Raw genomic sequence first — 21495 nt, 5'->3', positions numbered from 1 at the left:
ATCCTCTCCCTCTAACCCTCCAACCCTGATCCTCTCCCTCTAACCCTCCAACCCTGATCCTCTCCCTCTAACCCTCCAACCCTGATCCTCTCCCTCTAACCCTCCAACCCTGATCCTCTCCCTCCTAACCCTCCAACCCTGATCCTCTCCCTCTAACCCTCCTCCCCCAACCCTGATCCTCTCCCTCTAACCCTCCAACCCTGATCCTCTCCTCTAACCCTCCAACCCTGATCCTCTCCCTCTAACCCTCCAACCCTGATCCTCTCCCTCTAACCCTCCAACCCTGATCCTCTCCCTCTAACCCTCCAACCCTGATCCTCTCCCTCTAACCCTCCAACCCTGATCCTCTCCCTCTAACCCTCCAACCCTGATCCTCTCCCTCTAACCCTCCAACCCTGATCCTCTCCCTCTAACCCTCCAACCCTGATCCTCTCCCTCTAACCCTCCAACCCTGATCCTCTCCCTCTAACCCTCCAACCCTGATCCTCTCCCTCTAACCCTCCAACCCTGATCCTCTCCCTCTAACCCTCCAACCCTGATCCTCTCCCTCTAACCCTCCAACCCTGATCCTCTCCTCTAACCCTCCAACCCTGATCCTCTCCCTCTAACCCTCCAACCCTGATCCTCTCCCTCTAACCCTCCAACCCTGATCCTCCCCCTCAACCCTCCAACCTGATCCTCTCCCTCCAACCCTCCAACCCTGATCCTCTCCCTCTAACCCTCCAACCCTGATCCTCTCCCTCTAACCCTCCAACCCTGATCCTCTCCCTCTAACCCTCCAACCCTGATCCTCTCCCTCCTAACCCTCCAACCCTGATCCTCTCCCTCTAACCCTCCAACCCTGATCCTCTCCTCCTAACCCTCCAACCTTCCTCTCCAACCCTGATCCTCCCTCTAACCCTCCAACCCTGATCCTCTCCCTCTAACCCTCCAACCCTGATCCTCTCCCTCCAACCTCCAACCCTGATCCTCTCCCTCTAACCCTCCAACCCTGATCCTCTCCCTCCAACCCTCCAACCCTGATCCTCTCCCTCTAACCCTCCAACCCTGATCCTCTCCCTCTAACCCTCCAACCCTGATCCTCTCCCTCCTAACCCTCCAACCCTGATCCTCTCCCTCTAACCCTCCAACCCTGATCCTCTCCCTCTAACCCTCCAACCCTGATCCTCTCCCTCTAACCCTCCAACCCTGATCCTCTCCTCCAACCCTGATCCTCTCCCTCTAACCCTCCAACCCCTGATCCTCTCCCTCTAACCCTCCAACCCTGATCCTCTCCCTCTAACCCTCCAACCCTGATCCTCTCCCTCTAACCCTCCAACCCTGATCCTCTCCCTCTAACCCTCCAACCCTGATCCTCTCCCTCTCCTAACCCTCCAACCCTGATCCTCTCCCTCTAACCCTCCAACCCTGATCCTCTCCCTCTAACCCTCCAACCCTGATCCTCCCCTCTAACCCTCCAACCCTGATCCTCTCCCTCTAACCCTCCAACCCTGATCCTCTCCCTCTAACCCTCCAACCCTGATCCTCTCCCTCTAACCCTCCAACCCTGATCCTCTCCCTCTAACCCTCCAACCCTGATCCTCTCCTCTAACCCTCCAACCCTGATCCTCTCCCTCTAACCCTCCAACCCTGATCCTCTCCCTCTAACCCTCCAACCCTGATCCTCTCCCTCTAACCCTCCAACCCTGATCCTCTCCTCTAACCCTCCAACCCCTGATCCTCTCCCTCCTAACCCTCCAACCCTGATCCTCTCCCTCTAACCCTCCAACCCTGATCCTCTCCCTCTAACCCTCCAACCCTGATCCTCTCCCTCTAACCCTCCAACCCTGATCCTCTCCCTCCAACCCTCCAACCCTGATCCTCTCCCTCTAACCCTCCAACCCTGATCCTCTCCCTCCAACCCTCCAACCCTGATCCTCTCCCTCTAACCCTCCAACCCTGATCCTCTCCCTCTAACCCTCCAACCCTGATCCTCTCCCTCCAACCCTGATCCTCTCCCTCTAACCCTCCAACCCTGATCCTCTCCCTCCAACCCTCCAACCCTGATCCTCTCCCTCTAACCCTCCAACCCTGATCCTCTCCCTCTAACCCTCCAACCCTGATCCTCTCCCTCCTAACCCTCCAACCCTGATCCTCTCCCTCTAACCCTCCAACCCTGATCCTCTCCCTCTAACCCTCCAACCCTGATCCTCTCCCTCTAACCCTCCAACCCTGATCCTCTCCCTCTAACCCTCCAACCCTGATCCTCTCCCTCTAACCCTCCAACCCTGATCCTCTCCCTCTAACCCTCCAACCCTGATCCTCTCCCTCCAACCCTCCAACCCTGATCCTCTCCCTCTAACCCTCCAACCCTGATCCTCTCCCTAACCCTCCAACCCTGATCCTCTCCCTCTAACCCTCCAACCCTGATCCTCTCCTCTAACCCTCCAACCCTGATCCTCTCCCTCTAACCCTCCAACCCTGATCCTCTCCCTCTAACCCTCCAACCCTGATCCTCTCCCTCCAACCCTCCAACCCTGATCCTCTCCTCTAACCCTCCAACCCTGATCCTCTCCCTCCAACCCTCCAACCCTGATCCTCTCCCTCTAACCCTCCAACCCTGATCCTCTCCCTCTAACCCTCCAACCCTGATCCTCTCCCTCCAACCCTGATCCTCTCCCTCTAACCCTCCAACCCTGATCCTCTCCCTCCAACCCTCCAACCCTGATCCTCTCCCTCTAACCCTCCAACCCTGATCCTCTCCCTCTAACCCTCCAACCCTGAGCCTCTCCCTCTAACCCTCCAACCCTGATCCTCTCCCTCTAACCCTCCAACCCTGATCCTCTCCCTCTAACCCTCCAACCCTGATCCTCTCCCTCTAACCCTCCAACCCTGATCCTCTCCTCCAACCCTGATCCTCTCCCTCTAACCCTCCAACCCTGATCCTCTCCCTCCAACCCTCCAACCCTGATCCTCTCCCTCTAACCCTCAACCCTGATCCTCTCCCTCCTAACCCTCCAACCCTGATCCTCTCCCTCTAACCCTCCAACCCTGATCCTCTCCCTCTAACCCTCCAACCCTGATCCTCTCCCTCTAACCCTCCAACCCTGATCCTCTCCCTCTAACCCTCCAACCCTGATCCTCTCCCTCTAACCCTCCAACCCTGATCCTCTCCCTCTAACCCTCCAACCCTGATCCTCTCCCTCTAACCCTCCAACCCTGATCCTCTCCCTACCCCACCCTGATCCTCTCCCTCTAACCCTCCAACCCTGATCCTCTCCCTCCAACCCTCCAACCCTGATCCTCTCCCTCTAACCCTCCAACCCCTGATCCTCTCCCTCTAACCCTCCAACCCTGATCCTCTCCCTCTAACCCTCCAACCCTGATCCTCTCCCTCTAACCCTCCAACCCCTGATCCTCTCCCTCTAACCCTCCAACCCTGATCCTCTCCCTTCTAACCCTCCAACCCTGATCCTCTCCTCTAACCCTCCAACCCTGATCCTCTCCCTCTAACCCCTCCAACCCCTGATCCTCTCCCTCTAACCCTCCAACCCTGATCCTCTCCCTCTAACCCTCCAACCCTGATCCTCTCCCTCTAACCCTCCAACCCTGATCCTCTCCCTCTAACCCTCCAACCCTGATCCTCTCCCTCTAACCCTCCAACCCTGATCCTCTCCCTCTAACCCTCCAACCCTGATCCTCTCCCTCCAACCCTGATCCTCTCCCTCTAACCCTCCAACCCTGATCCTCTCCCTCTAACCCTCCAACCCTGATACTCTCCCTCTAACCCTCCAACCCTGAGCCTCTCCCTCCAACCCTGATCAGAGTCAGAGGAAGGCCCTCAAAATTGTCAAAGACTCCAGCCACCCTAGTCATAGACTGTTCTCTCTGCTACCGCACGGCAAGCGGTACCGGAGTGCCAAGTCTAGGTCCAAAAGACTTCTCAACAGCTTCTACCCCCAAGCCATAAGACTCCTGAACAGCTAATCATGGCTACCCGGACTATTTGCACTGCCCCCCCCACCCCATCCTTTTTACGCTGCTGCTACTCTGTTAATTATTTATGCATAGTCACTTTAACTCTACCCACATGTACATATTACCTCAACTATCTCAACTAGCCGGTGCCCCCGCACATTGACTCTGCACCGGTACCCCCCTGTATATATAGCCTCCCTACTGTCACTTTATTTTACTTCTGCTCTTTTTTCTCTCAACACTTTTTTTGTTGTTGTTTTATTTTTAAAAATGAGGGATGAGGGATGAGGCTGATGGATGAGGCTGGGGGCTGAGGGATGGGGCTGGGGATGGGGCTGGGGATGGGGCTGAGGGATGGGGCTGAGAGATGGGACTGAGGGATGGGGCTGAGGGATGAGGCTGAGGGATGGGGCTGAGAGATGGGGCTGAGGGATGAGGCTGAGGGATGGGACTGAGGGATGGGGCTGAGGGATGGGGCTGAGGGATGGGGCTGAGGGATGGGGCTGAGGGATGGGGCTGATGGATGGGACTGAGGGATGGGGCTGAGGGATGGGACTGAGGGATGAGGCTGAAGGGATGGGGCTGATGGATGGGGCTGGAGGGATGGGGCTGAGGGATGGGGCTGAGGGATGGGGCTGGAGGATGGGGCTGAGGGATGGGGCTGAAGGGATGGGGCTGAGGGATGGGGCTGGAGGGATGGGGCTGAGGGATGGGGCTGAAGGGATGGGGCTGATGGATGAGGCTGAGGGATGGGGCTGAGGGATGGGGCTGGAGGGATGGGGCTGAGGGATGGGGCTGAAGGGATGGGGCTGATGGATGAGGCTGGGGGCTGAGGGATGGGGATGGGGCTGAGGGATGAGGCTGAGGGATGGGGCTGAGGGATGGGGCTGAGGGATGAGGCTGAGGGATGGGGATGGGGCTGAGGGATGGGGCTGAGGGATGGGGCTGAGGGATGGGGATGGGGCTGAGGGATGAGGCTGAGGGATGAGGCTGAGGGATGGGGCTGAGGGATGGGGCTGATGGATGAGGCTGGGGGCTGAGGGATGGGGCTGAGGGATGAGGCTGAGGGATGGGGCTGAGGGATGGGGATAGGGCTGAGGGATGGGGATAGGGCTGAGGGATGGGACTGGGGTTAAGGTGCCTAAAGGCTGGAGTATAGGGAATGGTGCTGGAAGGGTAAGGATGTTTAGGTGAAGAAACGTGAACTTGTAAGTTGAGCTCATTCCCACAGCCTCCCCAGAGGACCAAAGTAAAAAGAACCTTGGCCAAGCAGAGGTTAACTATAACACACATCACTAGGGCTAAACTAGAGGAATGAGCTACCCACATACTCTCCCCTCATTTCCTGGTATCCATGACAATGACATATACACAGCTGCAGCAGCTCAAAGCTTTTAATACACACAAACACTGCGTCCAGAACATAAAGCGTTACCAGCTGCAAGACTTAAAGATAGGGAGAGAAGAAGAGAAGAAGAGAGGGAGAGAAGAAGAGAAAGGGAGAGAAGAAGAGAGGTAGAGAAGAAGAGAAAGGGAGAGAAGAAGAGAGAGGGCGAGAAGAAGAGAAAGGGAGAGAAGAAGAGAAAGGGAGAGAAGAGAGAGGAGAGAGGGAGAGAAGTAGAGAAAGGGGAGAAGAAGAGGGAGAGAAGAAAAAGGGAGAGAAGAAGAGAAATGAGGGGAGAGAGAGAGAGGGAGAGAAGAAGAGAGAGAGAGAGAGAGAGAGAGAGAGAGAGAGAGAGAAGAGAGAGAGAGAGAGAGAGAGAGAGAGAGAGAGAGAGAGAGAGAGAGAGAGAGAGAGAGAGAGAGAGAGAGAGAGAGAGAGAGAGAGAGAGAGAGAGAGAGAGAGAGAGAGAGAGAGAGAGAGAGAGAGAGAGAGAGAGAGAGAGAGAGAGAGAGAGAGAGAGAACCAATCAAAGGTGCACTTTCTCCTTTACTGTGATAAATATTCCTCACCAAGAGATTCATTATTCACAGAAATTACTACATTTATTCAAAGGAAAAACAAAAAATAGTAATTGGCGAAGGAGCAATGGCTCCTCTTGCAGCCAAATATTTATTTGCCTGCCACAGCCTGAGGGACACTGAATAATAACATCTGTGTACTTAATATTATTATTATCATTATTATTATTATTATTATTATTATGGGGAGGGAATGGCCGGCAGGGATGTAGCTCAGTTGTTTGCAACGCCAGGGTTGTGGGTTCGATTCCCACGGGGGGCAGTATAAAAAAAAAAATGTATTCACTAACTGTAAGTCGCTCTGGATAAGAGCGTCTGCTAAATGACTTAAATGTATACATTGTTTCTTTGGCAATATTGATGCAATGTTTTTCATGCCAGTAAAGCAGCTTGAATTTGAGAGAGAGAGAGAGAGAGAGAGAGAGAGAGAGAGAGAGAGAGAGAGAGAGAGAGAGAGAGAGAGAGAGAGAGAGAGAGAGAGAGAGAGAGAGAGAGAGAGAGAGAGAGAGAGAGAGAGAGAGAGAGAGAGAGAGAGAGAGAGAGAGAGAGAGAGAGAGAGAGAGAGAGAGAGAGAGAGAGAGAGAGAGAGAGAGAGAGAGAGAGAGAGACAGAGAGAGAGAGGATAAAGAGAGACAGAGAGAGAGAGAGAGAGAGAGAGAGAGACAGATAGAGATGGGGTGACTCACGTCCAGGCCGGGGTTTCCAGGCTCTCCGTCATCTCCTTTGGGTCCCAGGGTTCCCTTCCCGCCCTGAAGGTCACAGGTCAGGGGTCAGAGACAGTTGTCATGGAAACCTCTTGATGAATCAGACATTGGGCGAACCAGACCAAATTACAACTGGCAAATTGTCATGTCTCAGATAAAGATGGATTGTATCCCAAATGGCACCCTTTTCACTATATCGTCATTATATGGGCCTGGTCAACAGTAGTGCACTATACAGGGAATAGGGTGCCATTTGGGAAGCAAGCTTGGCTTGACGTTTGTTTCCCACCAAACCCAGATTAATAAATCTACTCTAAAAGTCATTCTCATCCTGGGAAACAGTTACAGTAACACTAGTCATCATGACTCATTGTTTCAGTTACACTAGTCATCATGACTCATTGTTTCAGTTACAGTAACACTAGTCATCATGACTGATTGTTTCAGTTACAGTAACACTAGTCATCATGACTCATTGTTTCAGTTACACTAGTCATCATGACTCATTGTTTCAGTTACAGTAACACTAGTCATCATGACTCATTGTTTCAGTTACACTAGTCATCATGACTCATTGTTTCAGTTACAGTTACACTAGTCATCATGACTCATTGTTTCAGTTACACTAGTCATCATGACTCATTGTTTCAGTTACAGTTACACTAGTCATCATGACTCATTGTTTCAGTTACACTAGTCATCATGACTCATTGTTTCAGTTACAGTTACACTAGTCATCATGACTCATTGTTTCAGTTACACTAGTCATCATGACTCATTGTTTCAGTTACACTAGTCATCATGACTCATTGTTTCAGTTACAGTAACACTAGTCATCATGACTCATTGTTTCAGTTACACTAGTCATCATGACTCATTGTTTCAGTTACAGTTACACTAGTCATCATGACTCATTGTTTCAGTTACAGTTACACTAGAGTAGTGTATCCTGTGTTAATGTAGGACTACTGTTTAATACATCACGTACAGTGGGGGAAAAAGTATTTAGTCAGCCACCAACTGTGCAAGTTCTCCCACTTAAAAAGATGAGAGAGGCCTGTAATTTTCATCATAGGTACACGTCAACTATGACAGACAAATTGAGAATTTTTTTCTCCAGAAAATCACATTGTAGGATTTTTAATGAATTTATTTGCAAATTATGGTGGAAAATAAGTATTTGGTCAATAACAAAAGTTTCTCAATACTTTGTTATATACCCTTTGTTGGCAATGACACAGGTCAAACGTTTTCTGTAAGTCTTCACAAGGTTTTCACACACTGTTGCTGGTATTTTGGCCCATTCCTCCATGCAGATCTCCTCTGGAGCAGTGATGTTTTGGGGCTGTCGCTGGGCAACACAGACTTTCAACTCCCTCCAAAGATTTTCTATGGGGTTGAGATCTGGAGACTGGCTAGGCCACTCCAGGACCTTGAAATGCTTCTTACGAAGCCACTCCTTCGTTGCCCGGGCGGTGTGTTTGGGATCATTGTCATGCTGAAAGACCCAGCCACGTTTCATCTTCAATGCCCTTGCTGATGGAAGGAGGTTTTCACTCAAAATCTCACGATACATGGCCCCATTCATTCTTTCCTTTACACGGATCAGTCGTCCTGGTCCCTTTGCAGAAAAACAGCCCCAAAGCATGATGTTTCCACCCCCATGCTTCACAGTAGGTATGGTGTTCTTTGGATGCAACTCAGCATTCTTTGTCCTCCAAACACGACGGAGTTGAGTTTTTACCAAAAAGTTCTATTTTGGTTTCATCTGACCATATGACATTCTCCCAATCCTCTTCTGGATCATCCAAATGCACTCTAGCAAACTTCAGATGGGCCTGGACATGTACAGGCTTAAGCAGGGGGACACGTCTGGCACTGCAGGATTTGAGTCCCTGGCGGCGTAGTGTGTTACTGATGGTAGGCTTTGTTACTTTGGTCCCAGCTCTCTGCAGGTCATTCACTAGGTCCCCCTGTGGTTCTGGGATTTTTGCTCACCGTTCTTGTGATCATTTTGACCCCACGGGGTGAGATCTTGCGTGGAGCCCCAGATCGAGGGAGATTATCAGTGGTCTTGTATGTCTTCCATTTCCTAATAATTGCTCCCACAGTTGATTTCTTCAAACCAAGCTGATTACCTATTGCAGATTCAGTCTTCCCAGCCTGGTGCAGGTCTACAATTTTGTTTCTGGTGTCCTTTGGCAGCTCTTTGGTCTTGGCCATAGTGGAGTTTGGAGTGTGACTGTTTGAGGTTGTGGACAGGTGTCTTTTATACTGATAACAAGTTCAAACAGGTGCCATTAATACAGGTAAAGCGAGGAGGACAGAGGAGCCTCTTAAAGAAGAAGTTACAGGTCTGTGAGAGCCAGAAATCTTACTTGTTTGTAGGTGACCAAATACTTATTTTCCACCATAATTTGCAAATAAATTCATTAAAAATCCTACAATGTGATTTCCTGGATTTTTTTTCCTCAATTTGTCTGTCATAGTTGACGTGTACCTATGATGAAAATTACAGGCCTCTCTAATCTTTTTAAGTGGGAGAACTTGCACAATTGGTGGCTGACTAAATACTTTTTTCCCCCACTGTACCAGGGTAGAGTAGTGTTCATGTGTTTAGTAAACAGTTCTAAACATGCTGACTGGATAGTAGGATAGTGTAGTGACCCGTGTTCCGTACAGATTGATTTGATTTAACCCTTATTTTACCAGGTAAGTTGATTGAGAACATATTCTCATTTACAGCAACAACCTGGGGAGTAGTTAAAGGGGAGAGGAGGGGGGATGATTAGGTGGCCATTATGGTATGAGGGCCAGATTGGGAATTTATCCAGGACACCGGGGGTTAACACCCCTACTCTTACCATAAGTGCCATGGGATCTTTAGTGACCACAGAGAGTCAGGACACCCGTTTAACATCCCATCCGAAAGACGCCACCCACACAGGGCAATGTCCCCAATCACTGCCCTGGGATTTTTTTTTAAACCTACTGGCCCTCCAACACCACTTCCAGCAGCATCTGGTCTCCCATCCAGGGGCCGACCAGGACCGACCCTGCTTAGCTTCAGAGGCAAGCCAGCAGTGGGATGCAGGGTGGTATGCTGCTTCCAAAGTTCAGTCTCTTGGGACTGTGGATAGAGTGCTTGCCTCTGAACCAGAGAGACCCAGGTTTGAGTTCCGGTTAGGCTACCGTCCTAACTCGCTACAGTACTATGATAGTGTGATATAGTGTGAGAGGATGCCTTGGGGCTGATTCTGAGGTGAGAGGTTATAGGTGAAAGGTAAACTCACCGGCTCTCCATTGTCCCCTCGTGGGCCGGGGTAACCCTGAGTGAGGGGAGGGATGTGTGAGAGACGGCAGACAACGCACACACACACTACCATAAACCCAAACAACAATACATCTCATGTAATACAACTGTACCTGGAAACCATGGCAACCTTCAGTTCCATTTCCTGGTGCCCCATCTTCTCCCTGAAACAGAAAAGACAGAACCCTTCAGCCATCCCTCATTCTTTTGTTCTTTATTTTCCCCTCCCCCAAATGTTCTCTCTCTCTCCCCCTCACCCTGTTTCCGATCTGCCCTCTGTCTCCAGGAGCTCCTTTGATTCCTCTTGGTCCTTTGGGGCCCTGGGAAATGTAGTTCAGATAAGAGAGAGATGGGAAATGTAGTTTAGAGAGATAGGAAATCAGAGTGGGAACATGAGAAATGTAGTTCAGATGTTAATGGAGGAAGACTTCCCAGACCACCTGATCTTTGACATAGTTTAGCCAGAAACTTTGATCAATATCAAAAATATCGACCTGGTGCACGGCACACTGGTCGGAAAATACGATTTGACAAAACCTGAAAGATTGATGCATGTGTGTGAGATAAATAAATGTATTAACTAGATGACGGAATGGATAAACAAATTGATGAACTAGTTCCCCCACCTCTGGTCCGGGGGCACCCTCATCTCCTCTGTATCCTGGAGACCCCGACCTGCCGATGTCGCCCTGAAACACACACAACAAACCGTTAGACTTACTACACACACACGCCTCGCCCTAAGACACGCTGTCGTAAAAGTTTATAATTATAACACAATTTAATGATGTAACAGTGTATACAGGAAGTAGGAAGCAGAAACAGTGTAGACAGGAAGTAGGAAGCAGAAACAGTGTGGACAGGAAGTATGAAGGAGAAACAGTGTGGGCAGGAAGTAGGAAGCAGAAACAGTGTGGACAGGAAGTAGGAAGCAGAAACAGTGTGGGCAGGAATTAGGAAGCAGAAACAGTGTAGACAGTGGGCGCGTTCAAGCGGATCACTTTTGTCAAGTCGTTCACCATCGTTGGTCACAGCCTTTCAAAGTGTTGCATTATGGGGATAAAAATTGTCCGACTTGCGCTTACATGTCGACTGCATGAACTACAAAAATCATGTGATCAAAGGTAATTAAGTTTTGACTGCAGACGACTACAAGTTTCTGCAGTTGTTCTTCCTGCAGCCATCAGCTGCATTGTGGGAGGCTCTATTGTCAACCAATCATTTGGGTGTTTTTGTTTGACCTACAGTGGGGAAAAAAAGTATTTAGTCAGCCACCAATTGTGCAAGTTCTCCCACTTAAAAAGATGAGAGAGGCCTGTAATTTTCATCATAGGTACACGTCAACTATGACAGACAAAATGAGAAAAATAATCCAGAAAATCACATTGTAGGATTTTTAATGAATTTATTAGCAAATGATGGTGGAAAATAAGTATTTGGTCAATAACAAAAGTTTCTCAATACTTTGTTATATACCCTTTGTTGGCAATGACACAGGTCAAACGTTTTCTGTAAGTCTTCACAAGGTTTTCACACACTGTTTCTGGTATTTTGGCCCATTCCTCCATGCAGATCTCCTCTAGAGCAGTGATGTTTTGAGGCTGTCGCTGGGCAACACGGACTTTCAACTCCCTCCAAAGATTTTCTATGGGGTTGAGATCTGGAGACTGGCTAGGCCACTCCAGGACCTTGAAATGCTTCTTACGAAGCCACTCCTTCGTTGCCCGGGCGGTGTGTATGGGATCATTGTCATGCTGAAAGACTCAGCCACGTTTCATCTTCAATGCCCTTGCTGATGGAAGGAGGTTTTCACTCAAAATCTCACGATACATGGCCCCATTCATTCTTTCCTTTACACGGATCAGTCGTCCCTGGTCCCTTTGCAGAAAAACAGCCCCAAAGCATGATGTTTCCACCCCCCATGCTTCACAGTAGGTATGGTGTTCTTTGGATGCAACTCAGCATTCTTTGTCCTCCAAACATGACGAGTTGAGTTTTTACCAAAAAGTTATATTTTGGTTTCATCTGACCATATGACATTCTCCCAATCCTCTTCTGGATCATCCAAATGCACTTCAGACGGGCCTGGACATGTACTGGCTTAAGCAGGGGGACACGTCTTGCACTGCAGGATTTGAGTCCCTGGCGGCGTAGTGTGTTACTGATGGTAGGCTTTGTTACTTTGGTCCCAGCTCTCTGCAGGTCATTCACTAGGTCCCCCCGTGTGGTTCTGGGATTTTTGCTCACCGTTCTTGTGATCATTTTGACCCCACGGGGTGAGATCTTGCGTGGAGCCCCAGATCGAGGGAGATTATCAGTGGTCTTGTATGTCTTCCATTTCCTAATAATTGCTCCCACAGTTGATTTCTTCAAACCAAGCTGCTTACCTATTGCAGATTCAGTCTTCCCAGCCTGGTGCAGGTCTACAATTTTGTTTCTGGTGTCCTTTGACAGCTCTTTGGTCTTGGCCATAGTGGAGTTTGGAGTGTGACTGTTTGAGGTTGTGGACAGGTGTATTTTATACTGATAACAAGTTCAAACAGGTGCCATTAATACAGGTAACGAGTGGAGGACAGAGGAGCCTCTTAAAGAAGAAGTTACAGGTCTGTGAGAGCCAGAAATCTTGCTTGTTTGTAGGTGACCAAATACTTATTTTCCACCATAATTTGCAAATAAATTCATTAAAAATCCTACGATGTGATTTTCTGGATTTTTTTCCTCAATTTGTCTGTCATAGTTGACGTGTACCTTTGATGAAAATTACAGGCATCTCTCATCTTTTTAAGTGGGAGAACTTGCACAATTGGTGGCTGACTAAATACTTTTTTTCCCCACTGTATGCGAACATTACCAAAAACGTGACTGAAACAGGAACCAACTTTGCTGCAATTCACGTATACAGTGGATATGCAGCAAGAAAGAATCAAGCAAATCAACCCAAGTGCATTTTTTTTTACATCAATTTGGCGTCTAACACATCACAAGTAGAAAGTTGTTGAAATGAAAACAAAGATTCACTAGAAGTTGATAGAACTTACATCATTCCAACTAGAGGTAAGAGAGAAGGGCAGGCAGTTGACTGGCTGACCAGGGTTGGTTAAACCACCATTTATTTAGAATAAAAAGCTAAATGCTGATTAAAGCATCACTTCTCTCATTTTGCTCAGTAATGATGCCAGGGAAGGAGAGGAAATTCCATGCCTCAGTGCATTAACTGTTTTCCAAAATGTTGACGGATCACCCCCAGAGTCTGAGATAGAACGTAGAAAGTAGCTAGATTTAGCTTTCATGAATGAGGAAGTACATCTATTTCTCAATTGCCTGAAAAGCTGCCAATCAGCTACAGAGTCCGTTTTTCTATCCTTGGCCCAGGCCTGAATTCTCATCATAACAAGATCTGAAAGTTCTGTTGAAAACTAAATATTTGTTCTATTTTTTACTGTAAGGGGTTTAAAGGGTACGTGTTTGTCTGCCAGAGAGCTAATCCAGGGTCAGGCATGCAGCTGATAGAGATAATCCAGGGTCAGGCATGCGGCTGATAGAGATAATCCAGGGTCAGGCATGCAGCTGATAGAGATAATCCAGGGTCAGGCATGCGGCTGATAGAGATAATCCAGGGTCAGGCATGCAGCTGATAGAGATAATCCAGGGTCAGGCATGCGGCTGATAGAGATAATCCAGGGTCAGGCATGCGGCTGATAGAGATAATCCAGGGTCAGGCATGCACCTGATAGAGATAATCCAGGGTCAGGCATGCGGCTGATAGAGATAATCCAGGGTCAGGCATGCGGCTGATAGAGATAATCCAGGGTCAGGCATGCACCTGATAGAGATAATCCAGGGTCAGGCATGCACCTGATAGAGATAATCCAGGGTGAGGCATGCAGCTGATAGAGCTAATCCAGGGTCAGGCATGCAGCTGATAGAGATAATCCAGGGTCAGGCATGCAGCTGATAGAGATAATCCAGGGTCAGGCATGCAGCTGATAGAGATAATCCAGGGTCAGGCATGCAGCTGATAGAGATAATCCAGGGTCAGGCATGCAGCTGATAGAGATAATCCAGGGTCAGGCATGCAGCTGATAGAGATAATCCAGGGTCAGGCATGCAGCTGATAGAGGGGAAGGCAGAGTAATGCATACCGTGTCTAATGCATACAGTGCCTTCGGAAAGTATTCAGACCCCTTGATTTATTCCACATGTTGTTGTGTTACAGCCTGAATTTAAAATTGATTACCATTTCACTGGCCCCACAATACCCCATAATGTTAAAGTGGAATTATGTTTTTTGAGTCAATAAGTATTCAACCCCCATTTTATACACACATTTTGTTTTACCTTACAATTATTTCTGGTACCTTCCCCAGGGTCTGGAAGGAGGCCCATATACTCCCCCTGGTACCTTCCCCAGGGTCTGGAAGGAGGCCCATATACTCCCCCTACACAAACATGGTGAACTGTGTGACCTAAATAATTATCGTCCCATTTCCAAACTCTCTTGCCTAGCAAGAATTCTAGAATCCTTAGTAAATACTCAACTTAGATCATTTTAAACTAGGAAATCAGTCAGGGTCCAGACCAGGTCACAGCACCATCTCTGCTACTTCTTTGGTTTTAAATTATGCTCTTAATTGTTTGAATAAAAACAAACACTGTGCGGACCTTTTTATTGACCTGTCTAAAGCCTTCAACACTGTGGATCACTCATTGCTTATTCAGAGACTTGTCCCGAAGCCACTTGTGCGTTGTCTTGGCTGTGTGCTTAGGGTTGTTGTCCTGTTGGAAGGTAAACCTTCACCCCAGTCTGAGGTCCTGAGCACTCTGGAGCAGGTTTTCAACAAGGATTTCATCTGTACTTTGCTCCGTTCATCTTTGGCTCAATCTTGACTAGTCTCCCAGTCCCTGCCGCTGAAAAACATCCCCACAGCATGATGCTGCCACCACCATGCTTCACCGTAGGGATGGCGCCAGGTTTCCTCCAGACATGACGCTTGGCATTCAGGCCAAAGAGTTTAATCTTAGTTTCATCAGACCAGAGAATCTTGTTTCTCATGGTCTGAGAGTCTTTAGGTGCCTTTTGGCAAACTCCAAGCAGGCTGTCATGTGCCTTTTACTGAGAAGTGGCTTCCGTCTGGCCACTCTACCATAAAGGCCTGATTGGTGGAGTGCTGCAGAGATGGTTGTCCTTCTGGAAGTTTCTCCCATCTCCATAGAGGAACTCTGGAGCTCTGCCAGAGTGACCATCGGGTTCTCGGTCACCTCCCTGACCAAGGCCCTTCTCCCCCGATTGCTCAGTTTGGCCGGGCGGCCAGCTCTAGGAAGAGTCTGGGTGGTTCCAAACACCTTGCATTTAAGAATGATGGAGGCCACTGTGTTCTTGGGGACCTTCAATGCTGCAGAAATGTTTTGGTACACTTCCCCAGATCTGTGCCTCGACACAATCCTGTCTCGGAGCTCTACGGACAATTCCTTCGACGTCATGGCTTGGTTTTTGCTCTGACATGCACTGTCAACTGTGGGACCTTATATAGACAGTCCAAATCATGTCCTATCAATTGAATTTAAAACAAGTGGACTCCAATCAAGTTGTAGAAACATCTCAAGGATGATCAATGGAAACAGGATGCACCTGAGCTCAATTTCGAGTCTCATAGCAAAGGATCTGAAAACGTATGTAAATAAGGAATTTCTGTTTTTTTAAATAAATTTGCAAACATTTCTAAAAACCTGTTTTCACTTTGTCATTATGTGTAGATTGATGAGGATCTTTATTTATTTAATCAATTTTAGAATAAGGCTGTAACGTAACAAACTGTGGAAAAGTCATGGGGTCTGAATACTTTCCGAATGCATTGGATGGTGCCCTCATTGATCATGTCCCTGCCTATAAATATCTGGGCATCTGGATTGACGAAAAGCTATCTTTCAAAAAGCATGTTGATGAGTTAAGAAATTAAGAATTACATTCGGTTTCTTCTATAGGAACAGGCCGTGTCTTTAATTAAATAGTAGAAAACAAATAATTCAGTCAACATTCATCTCTGGTTATTGACTATGGCGATAACCCACAGTTTGGAGAGGTGTGGCCACTTGGAAACATCAGTTAGACCTCTCACTCAAACCCACAGTTTGGAGAGGTGTGGCCACTTGGAAACATCAGTTAGTCCTCTCACTCAAACCCACAGTTTGGAGAGGTGAGGCCTCTTGGAAACATCAGTTAGTCCTCTCACTCAAACCCACAGTTTGGAGAGGTGTGGCCACTTGGAAACATCAGTTAGTCCTCTCACTCAAACCCACAGTTTGGAGAGGTGTGGCCACTTGGAAACATCAGTTAGTCCTCTCACTCAAACCCACAGTTTGGAGAGGTGTGGCCTCTTGGAAACATCAGTTAGTCCTCTCACTCAAACCCTTGTAGTCATTTATTTGTCTTATGTTACCCCACATTTTCCAGGAATATTCTTATCATGTTACTGAATGTATCCAAAGTATTTTCAGATTTCGTTATCAACAAATGTGTCGAAATGTACAGTAAATGTAAAATTTACATAAAATCCACAGTGTAATGTTTGGATTCAGTCTTGTGTCAGGTGAACTGTTGTGTCCTCACTTTCGGTTTAATACTTTTCCCATAATCTGGAAACGTTCAATTGCTACCATGGTTATGCATTTCCTATTTCTTCTGTAAGAAACATTTCATTGTAGCCCTATTCATATAGGCCAATTCCCACCAGTGTAAAGGGTTAAAAAATGCTATAGATGGAAGGAAAAAAGTGTAGTAACCTCTTTTTTTTGTATTGGCCAAAAACAAATCCAATCCCTCCTGGACAACTTCCTGGACAACATGTTTTCCTCCAATAGTGAAGGTGTAAACTCAGCAGTAGGATGCCTGAACAATATATTTGACCTATCAGCTAACATATCAAATTTAAAATTCAAGAAGGAAACATAAGAAAACGAACAACAATTTCAAATGGTTTGATGAAGAAAGCATAAACCCAAGAAAGAAATTGAGAAACCTATCCAACCAAAAACACAGAGACCCAGAAAACCTGAGTATACGCTTTCACCATGGTGAATCACTAAAACAATACAGAAATACACTAAGAAAAAAGAAGGAACAGCACGTCAGAAATCCGCTCAATGTAATTGAAGAATCCATAGAATCAAATCACTTCTGGGAAAATTGGAACACACTAAACAAACAACAACATGAAGAGATACACTATATATACAAAAGTATGTGGACACAACTTCAAATTAGTGGATTCGGCTATTTCAGCCACACCCGTTGCTGACAGGTGTATAAAATCGAGCTCACAGCCATGCAATCTCGATAGCCCAACATTGGCAGTAGAATAGCCTTACAGAAGAGATCAGTGACTTTCAACGTGGCACCGTCATAGGATGCCAACTTTCTAACAAGTCAGTTCGTCACATTTCTGCCCTGCTAGAGCTGCCCCGGTCAACTGTAAGTGCTGTTATTGTGAAGCGCAAACGTCCAGGAGCAACAACGGCTCAGCCACGAAGTGGTAGGCCACACAAGCTCACCGAACGGGACAGCCGAGTGCTGAAGCATGTAACGTGTAAAACTTGTCTGTCCTCGGTTGCAACACTCACTACCGAGTTCCAAACTGCCTCTGGAAGCAACTTCAGCACAAGAACTGTTCGTCGGGAGCTTCATGAAATGGGTTTCCATGGCCGAGCAGCCACACACAAGCCTAAGATCACCATGTGCAATGCCAAGCGTCGGCTGGAATGAAGGTCGCCACCATTGGACTCTGGAGCAGTGGAAACGCGTTCTCTGGAGTGATGAATCACGCTTCACCGTCTGGCAGTCCGACGGACGAATCTGTGTTTGGTAGATGCCAGGAGACCGCTACCTGCCCCAATGCATAGTGCCAACTGTAAAGTTTGGTGGAGGAGGACTAATGGTCTGGGGCTCTTTTTCATGGTTCGGGATAGGACCCTTAGTTCCAGGGAAGGGAAATCTTAACTACAGCATTCAATTACATTCTAGATGATTCTGTGCTTCCAACTTGGCAACAGTTTGGGGAAGGCCCTTTCCTGTTTCAGCATGACAATGTCCCCGTGCACAAAGCGAGGTCCATACAGAAATGGTTTGTCGAGATCGGTGTGGAAGAACTTGACTGGCCTCCACAGAGCCCTGACCTCAACCCCATCGAACACCTTTGTGATGCATTGGAACGCCGACTCCGAGCCAGGCCTAATCGTCCAACATCAGTGCCCGACCTCACTAATGCTCTTGTGGCTGAATGTAAGCAAGTCCCCACAGCAATGTTCCAACATCTAGTGGAAATCCATCCCAGAAGAGTGGAGGCTGTTATAGAAGCAAAGGGGGGACCAACTCCACATTAATGCCCAGGATTTGGGATGAGATGTTGGACGAGCAGGTGTCCACATACTTATGGTCATGTAGTGTACAAACCCTCCGACCCCAAAAGGCCTGTGGTGTCGATGGTATTCTAAACTAAATGATAAAATATACAGACCACAAATTCAAATTGGCTATTCTTAAACTCTTCAACATTATCCTCAGCTCTGGCATCTTCCCCAATATTTGGAACCAAGGTCTGACCACCCCAATCCACAAAGTGGAGTTAAATTTGACCACAATAATTACTTGAGAATCTGTGTCAACAGCAACCTTGGAAAGATCCTCTGCAGTATCTCCAACTTTCCGTCAGTGAAAACAATGTCCTTAACAAATGTCAAATTGGCTTCTTACCAAAATACCGTACGACAGACCACGTATGCACCCTGAACACCCTTATTGACAAACAAACAAAACAAAAGCAAAGTCTTCTCATGTTTTGTTGATTTAACAAAAGCTTTTCACTCAATTTAGCACGAGGGTCTGCTGTATAAATTGATGGAAACAACAAGTCTGCAAATAAACACCCAGATGTCTTTCCTCAGGGCCGGGGGGTGAAAAAAGGATGCAGCTTGAGGCCCTTCACAAATTATTCACACCCCTGGACCTTTTTCACATTTTGTTGTGGCTACAGCCTGAAGTTAAAATTGATACAATTTAGATTGTTGTGTCACTGGCCTCCACACAACACCCCATAATGTCAAAGTGGAATTATGTTTTTTGACATTTTAATAAATTAATAAACATTTAAAGGTGAAATGTCTTGAGTCAATAAGTATTCAACCACTTTGTTATGGCAAGCACAAATAAGTTCAGGAGTAAAAATGTGCTTAACAAGTCACATAAGTTGCATGTACTCACCCCTGTGTGCAATAATAGTGTTTAACATGATTTTTGAATGACTACCTCATCTCTGTACCCCACACATACAATGACCTGTAAGGTCCCTAAATCGAGCAGTGAATTCAAATTACATTTGTGACTGACAGAAACGGACAACAATGAATGCGTATCCGACTTCACATGTTTTCATGCAGCTCTGCCTGACCGTGCGGCCTAAGAGTTAGCCTAGTTAGCTACTATAGTGGGGATCCCAGGAAGAGTGGCTGCTGCTTTAGCTAATGGGGATCCCAGGAAGAGTGGCTGCTGCTTTAGCTAATGGGGATCTAATTAGTAGCTGCTTTATCTACTGGGGATCTAATTAGTAGCTGCTGCTTTATCTAATGGGATCTAATAAGTAGCTGCTGCTTTATCTAATGGGGATCTAATTAGTAGCTGCTTTATCTAATGGGGATCTAATTAGTAGCTGCTTTATCTAATGGGGATGTAATTAGTAATGCTGCTTTATCTAATGGTGATTATTATTAGCTGCTGCATTAGCTAATAGGGATCTTATTAAAATATGAAATACTACATAGTATTGATTATTGAATATTGGTATGAAGGGTTTTAAACGTTGTGTAATTTCAGAGGTCCAGAACTATGGTACATACAGGGTCTCCGTTGGCTCCAGATGAACCCTCTCTGCCCTGATCTCCACGAGGTCCTGGGTCACCCTGAAGGGACAGAAGACATCAGTCAACACACACACACACACCTTCATCATCATCATCATCATCACCATCAACATCACCATCACTAACACCATCATCATCAACACCATCACCATCATCATCCTCACCATCAACACCATCACCATCAACATCACCATCATCACTACCATCATCACTACCATCATCACTACCATCATCACTACCATCATCATCACTACCATCATCACCACCATCATCACTACCATCATCACCACCATCATCACTACCATCATCATCACTACCATCATCACTACCATCATCACTACCATCATCATCACTACCATCATCACTACCATCATCATCACTACCATCATCACTACCATCATCATCACTCACCAGATCTCCTCTTGGTCCTCTGGTTCCACGGCTTCCCTGTTCTCCTTTCTCTCCTGGGGAGCCCTGAGGACAATGGACAGAAGTTACACAGACACACACACACATACACACATACACACACACACATACACACAGACACACACACACACACACACACACACACAGACCCCCCCACACACACACACACACAGACCAGACACAGACACAGACACACACACACACACACACACACAAGACACCCCCCCACACACACACACACACACAGACCAGACACAGACACACACACACACACAGACACCCCCACACACACAGACACCCACACCCAGTCTAGTAGTAGTAAAGCCTAAATACTTTGTCCCCCCGGAGGCCGTCAGGTCCAGGTGCGCCCTGAAATGCACAACATTGATGTAACATGATGTCATCAACACCTCAATGTAAACAGAATCTTCACATAAATCTCAGGTGTTAGAACTCACTTACATCATCACCCCTTTGTCCTTTGTCCCCATTGGCTCCTTTTGGGCCCAGTGTACCCTTTCAGAAGACAGCATGATAACATCACATATGACTTGATACACAGTAGTCCTCACACACACACTTCAACTCATGCACACACACACACACTTCAACTCATGTACACACACACATACATTATTCAAGGTTTAAAAAGGCTTCAAAAGTTTGTAATTTCCACTTTGAAATTTCAGACTTGATTTGCCCTAATGAAAAATGTATCAACCCCTACAAAAATGTCCATGAATTATAATCCATATAATAATTTACAGCAGGATTATTTTCCTGGTTGAAACTAAGAGCTGCACCTTGATTCCGGACGGTCCGTAGTTGCCGGGTCTTCCTGGTTCTCCGTCTTTCCCCCGATTCCCCTGAAACAGAAAATACACTGTCAACATCACCATGGTAACAACTATGTCACCCAGCTCACGTCACCATGGTAACAACAGTACAACAGGAAGTCATCTTACTATACCTTAGTTCCTTTGGTTCCGTATGGACCAGGATCTCCCTTGGGACCTCCGTCTCCCTGCGAGCCCTACAACCAGAACACACACTACTTTAAACACGGAACAATGGAACACAGAACAATAGAACATAGGACTCAGAATTAGAACAATAGAACCCAAACATCAAAGTGTTCTAGAGCCCCTGAGGTTTCCTGATTAAAAGCAGCAGAGCTTCACCACATCACAGAGTTCTACTTGTTATTATCCAGCAGACCAC

The 21495-nt window shown here is 47.2% G+C and overlaps 1 protein-coding gene across 1 annotated transcript in view; it reads right to left on the bottom strand.

Annotated features, from left to right (window-relative positions):
* Nucleotides 1-21495, bottom strand: part of LOC121580530 (collagen alpha-1(VI) chain) — a 63213-nt gene that overhangs the window by 23181 nt on the left and 18537 nt on the right. Inside the window, exons 13-23 of the mRNA XM_041895454.2 lie at nt 21245-21307; nt 21078-21140; nt 20737-20790; nt 20608-20643; nt 20257-20319; nt 19822-19884; nt 10563-10625; nt 10194-10256; nt 10050-10100; nt 9917-9952; nt 6606-6668 (exon numbers count right to left, since the gene is read on the bottom strand). Coding sequence (XP_041751388.1) covers nt 6606-6668; nt 9917-9952; nt 10050-10100; nt 10194-10256; nt 10563-10625; nt 19822-19884; nt 20257-20319; nt 20608-20643; nt 20737-20790; nt 21078-21140; nt 21245-21307 — 618 coding nt within the window. The remainder of the gene's footprint in view (nt 1-6605; nt 6669-9916; nt 9953-10049; nt 10101-10193; nt 10257-10562; nt 10626-19821; nt 19885-20256; nt 20320-20607; nt 20644-20736; nt 20791-21077; nt 21141-21244; nt 21308-21495) is intronic.

The sequence above is a fragment of the Coregonus clupeaformis genome, unplaced genomic scaffold (genome assembly GCF_020615455.1).
Source record: "Coregonus clupeaformis isolate EN_2021a unplaced genomic scaffold, ASM2061545v1 scaf0409, whole genome shotgun sequence".
NCBI lineage: Eukaryota > Metazoa > Chordata > Actinopteri > Salmoniformes > Salmonidae > Coregonus > Coregonus clupeaformis.
Note: the sequence above shows the minus strand (reverse complement) of the source record. Positions and strands in the feature narration are given on the sequence as shown.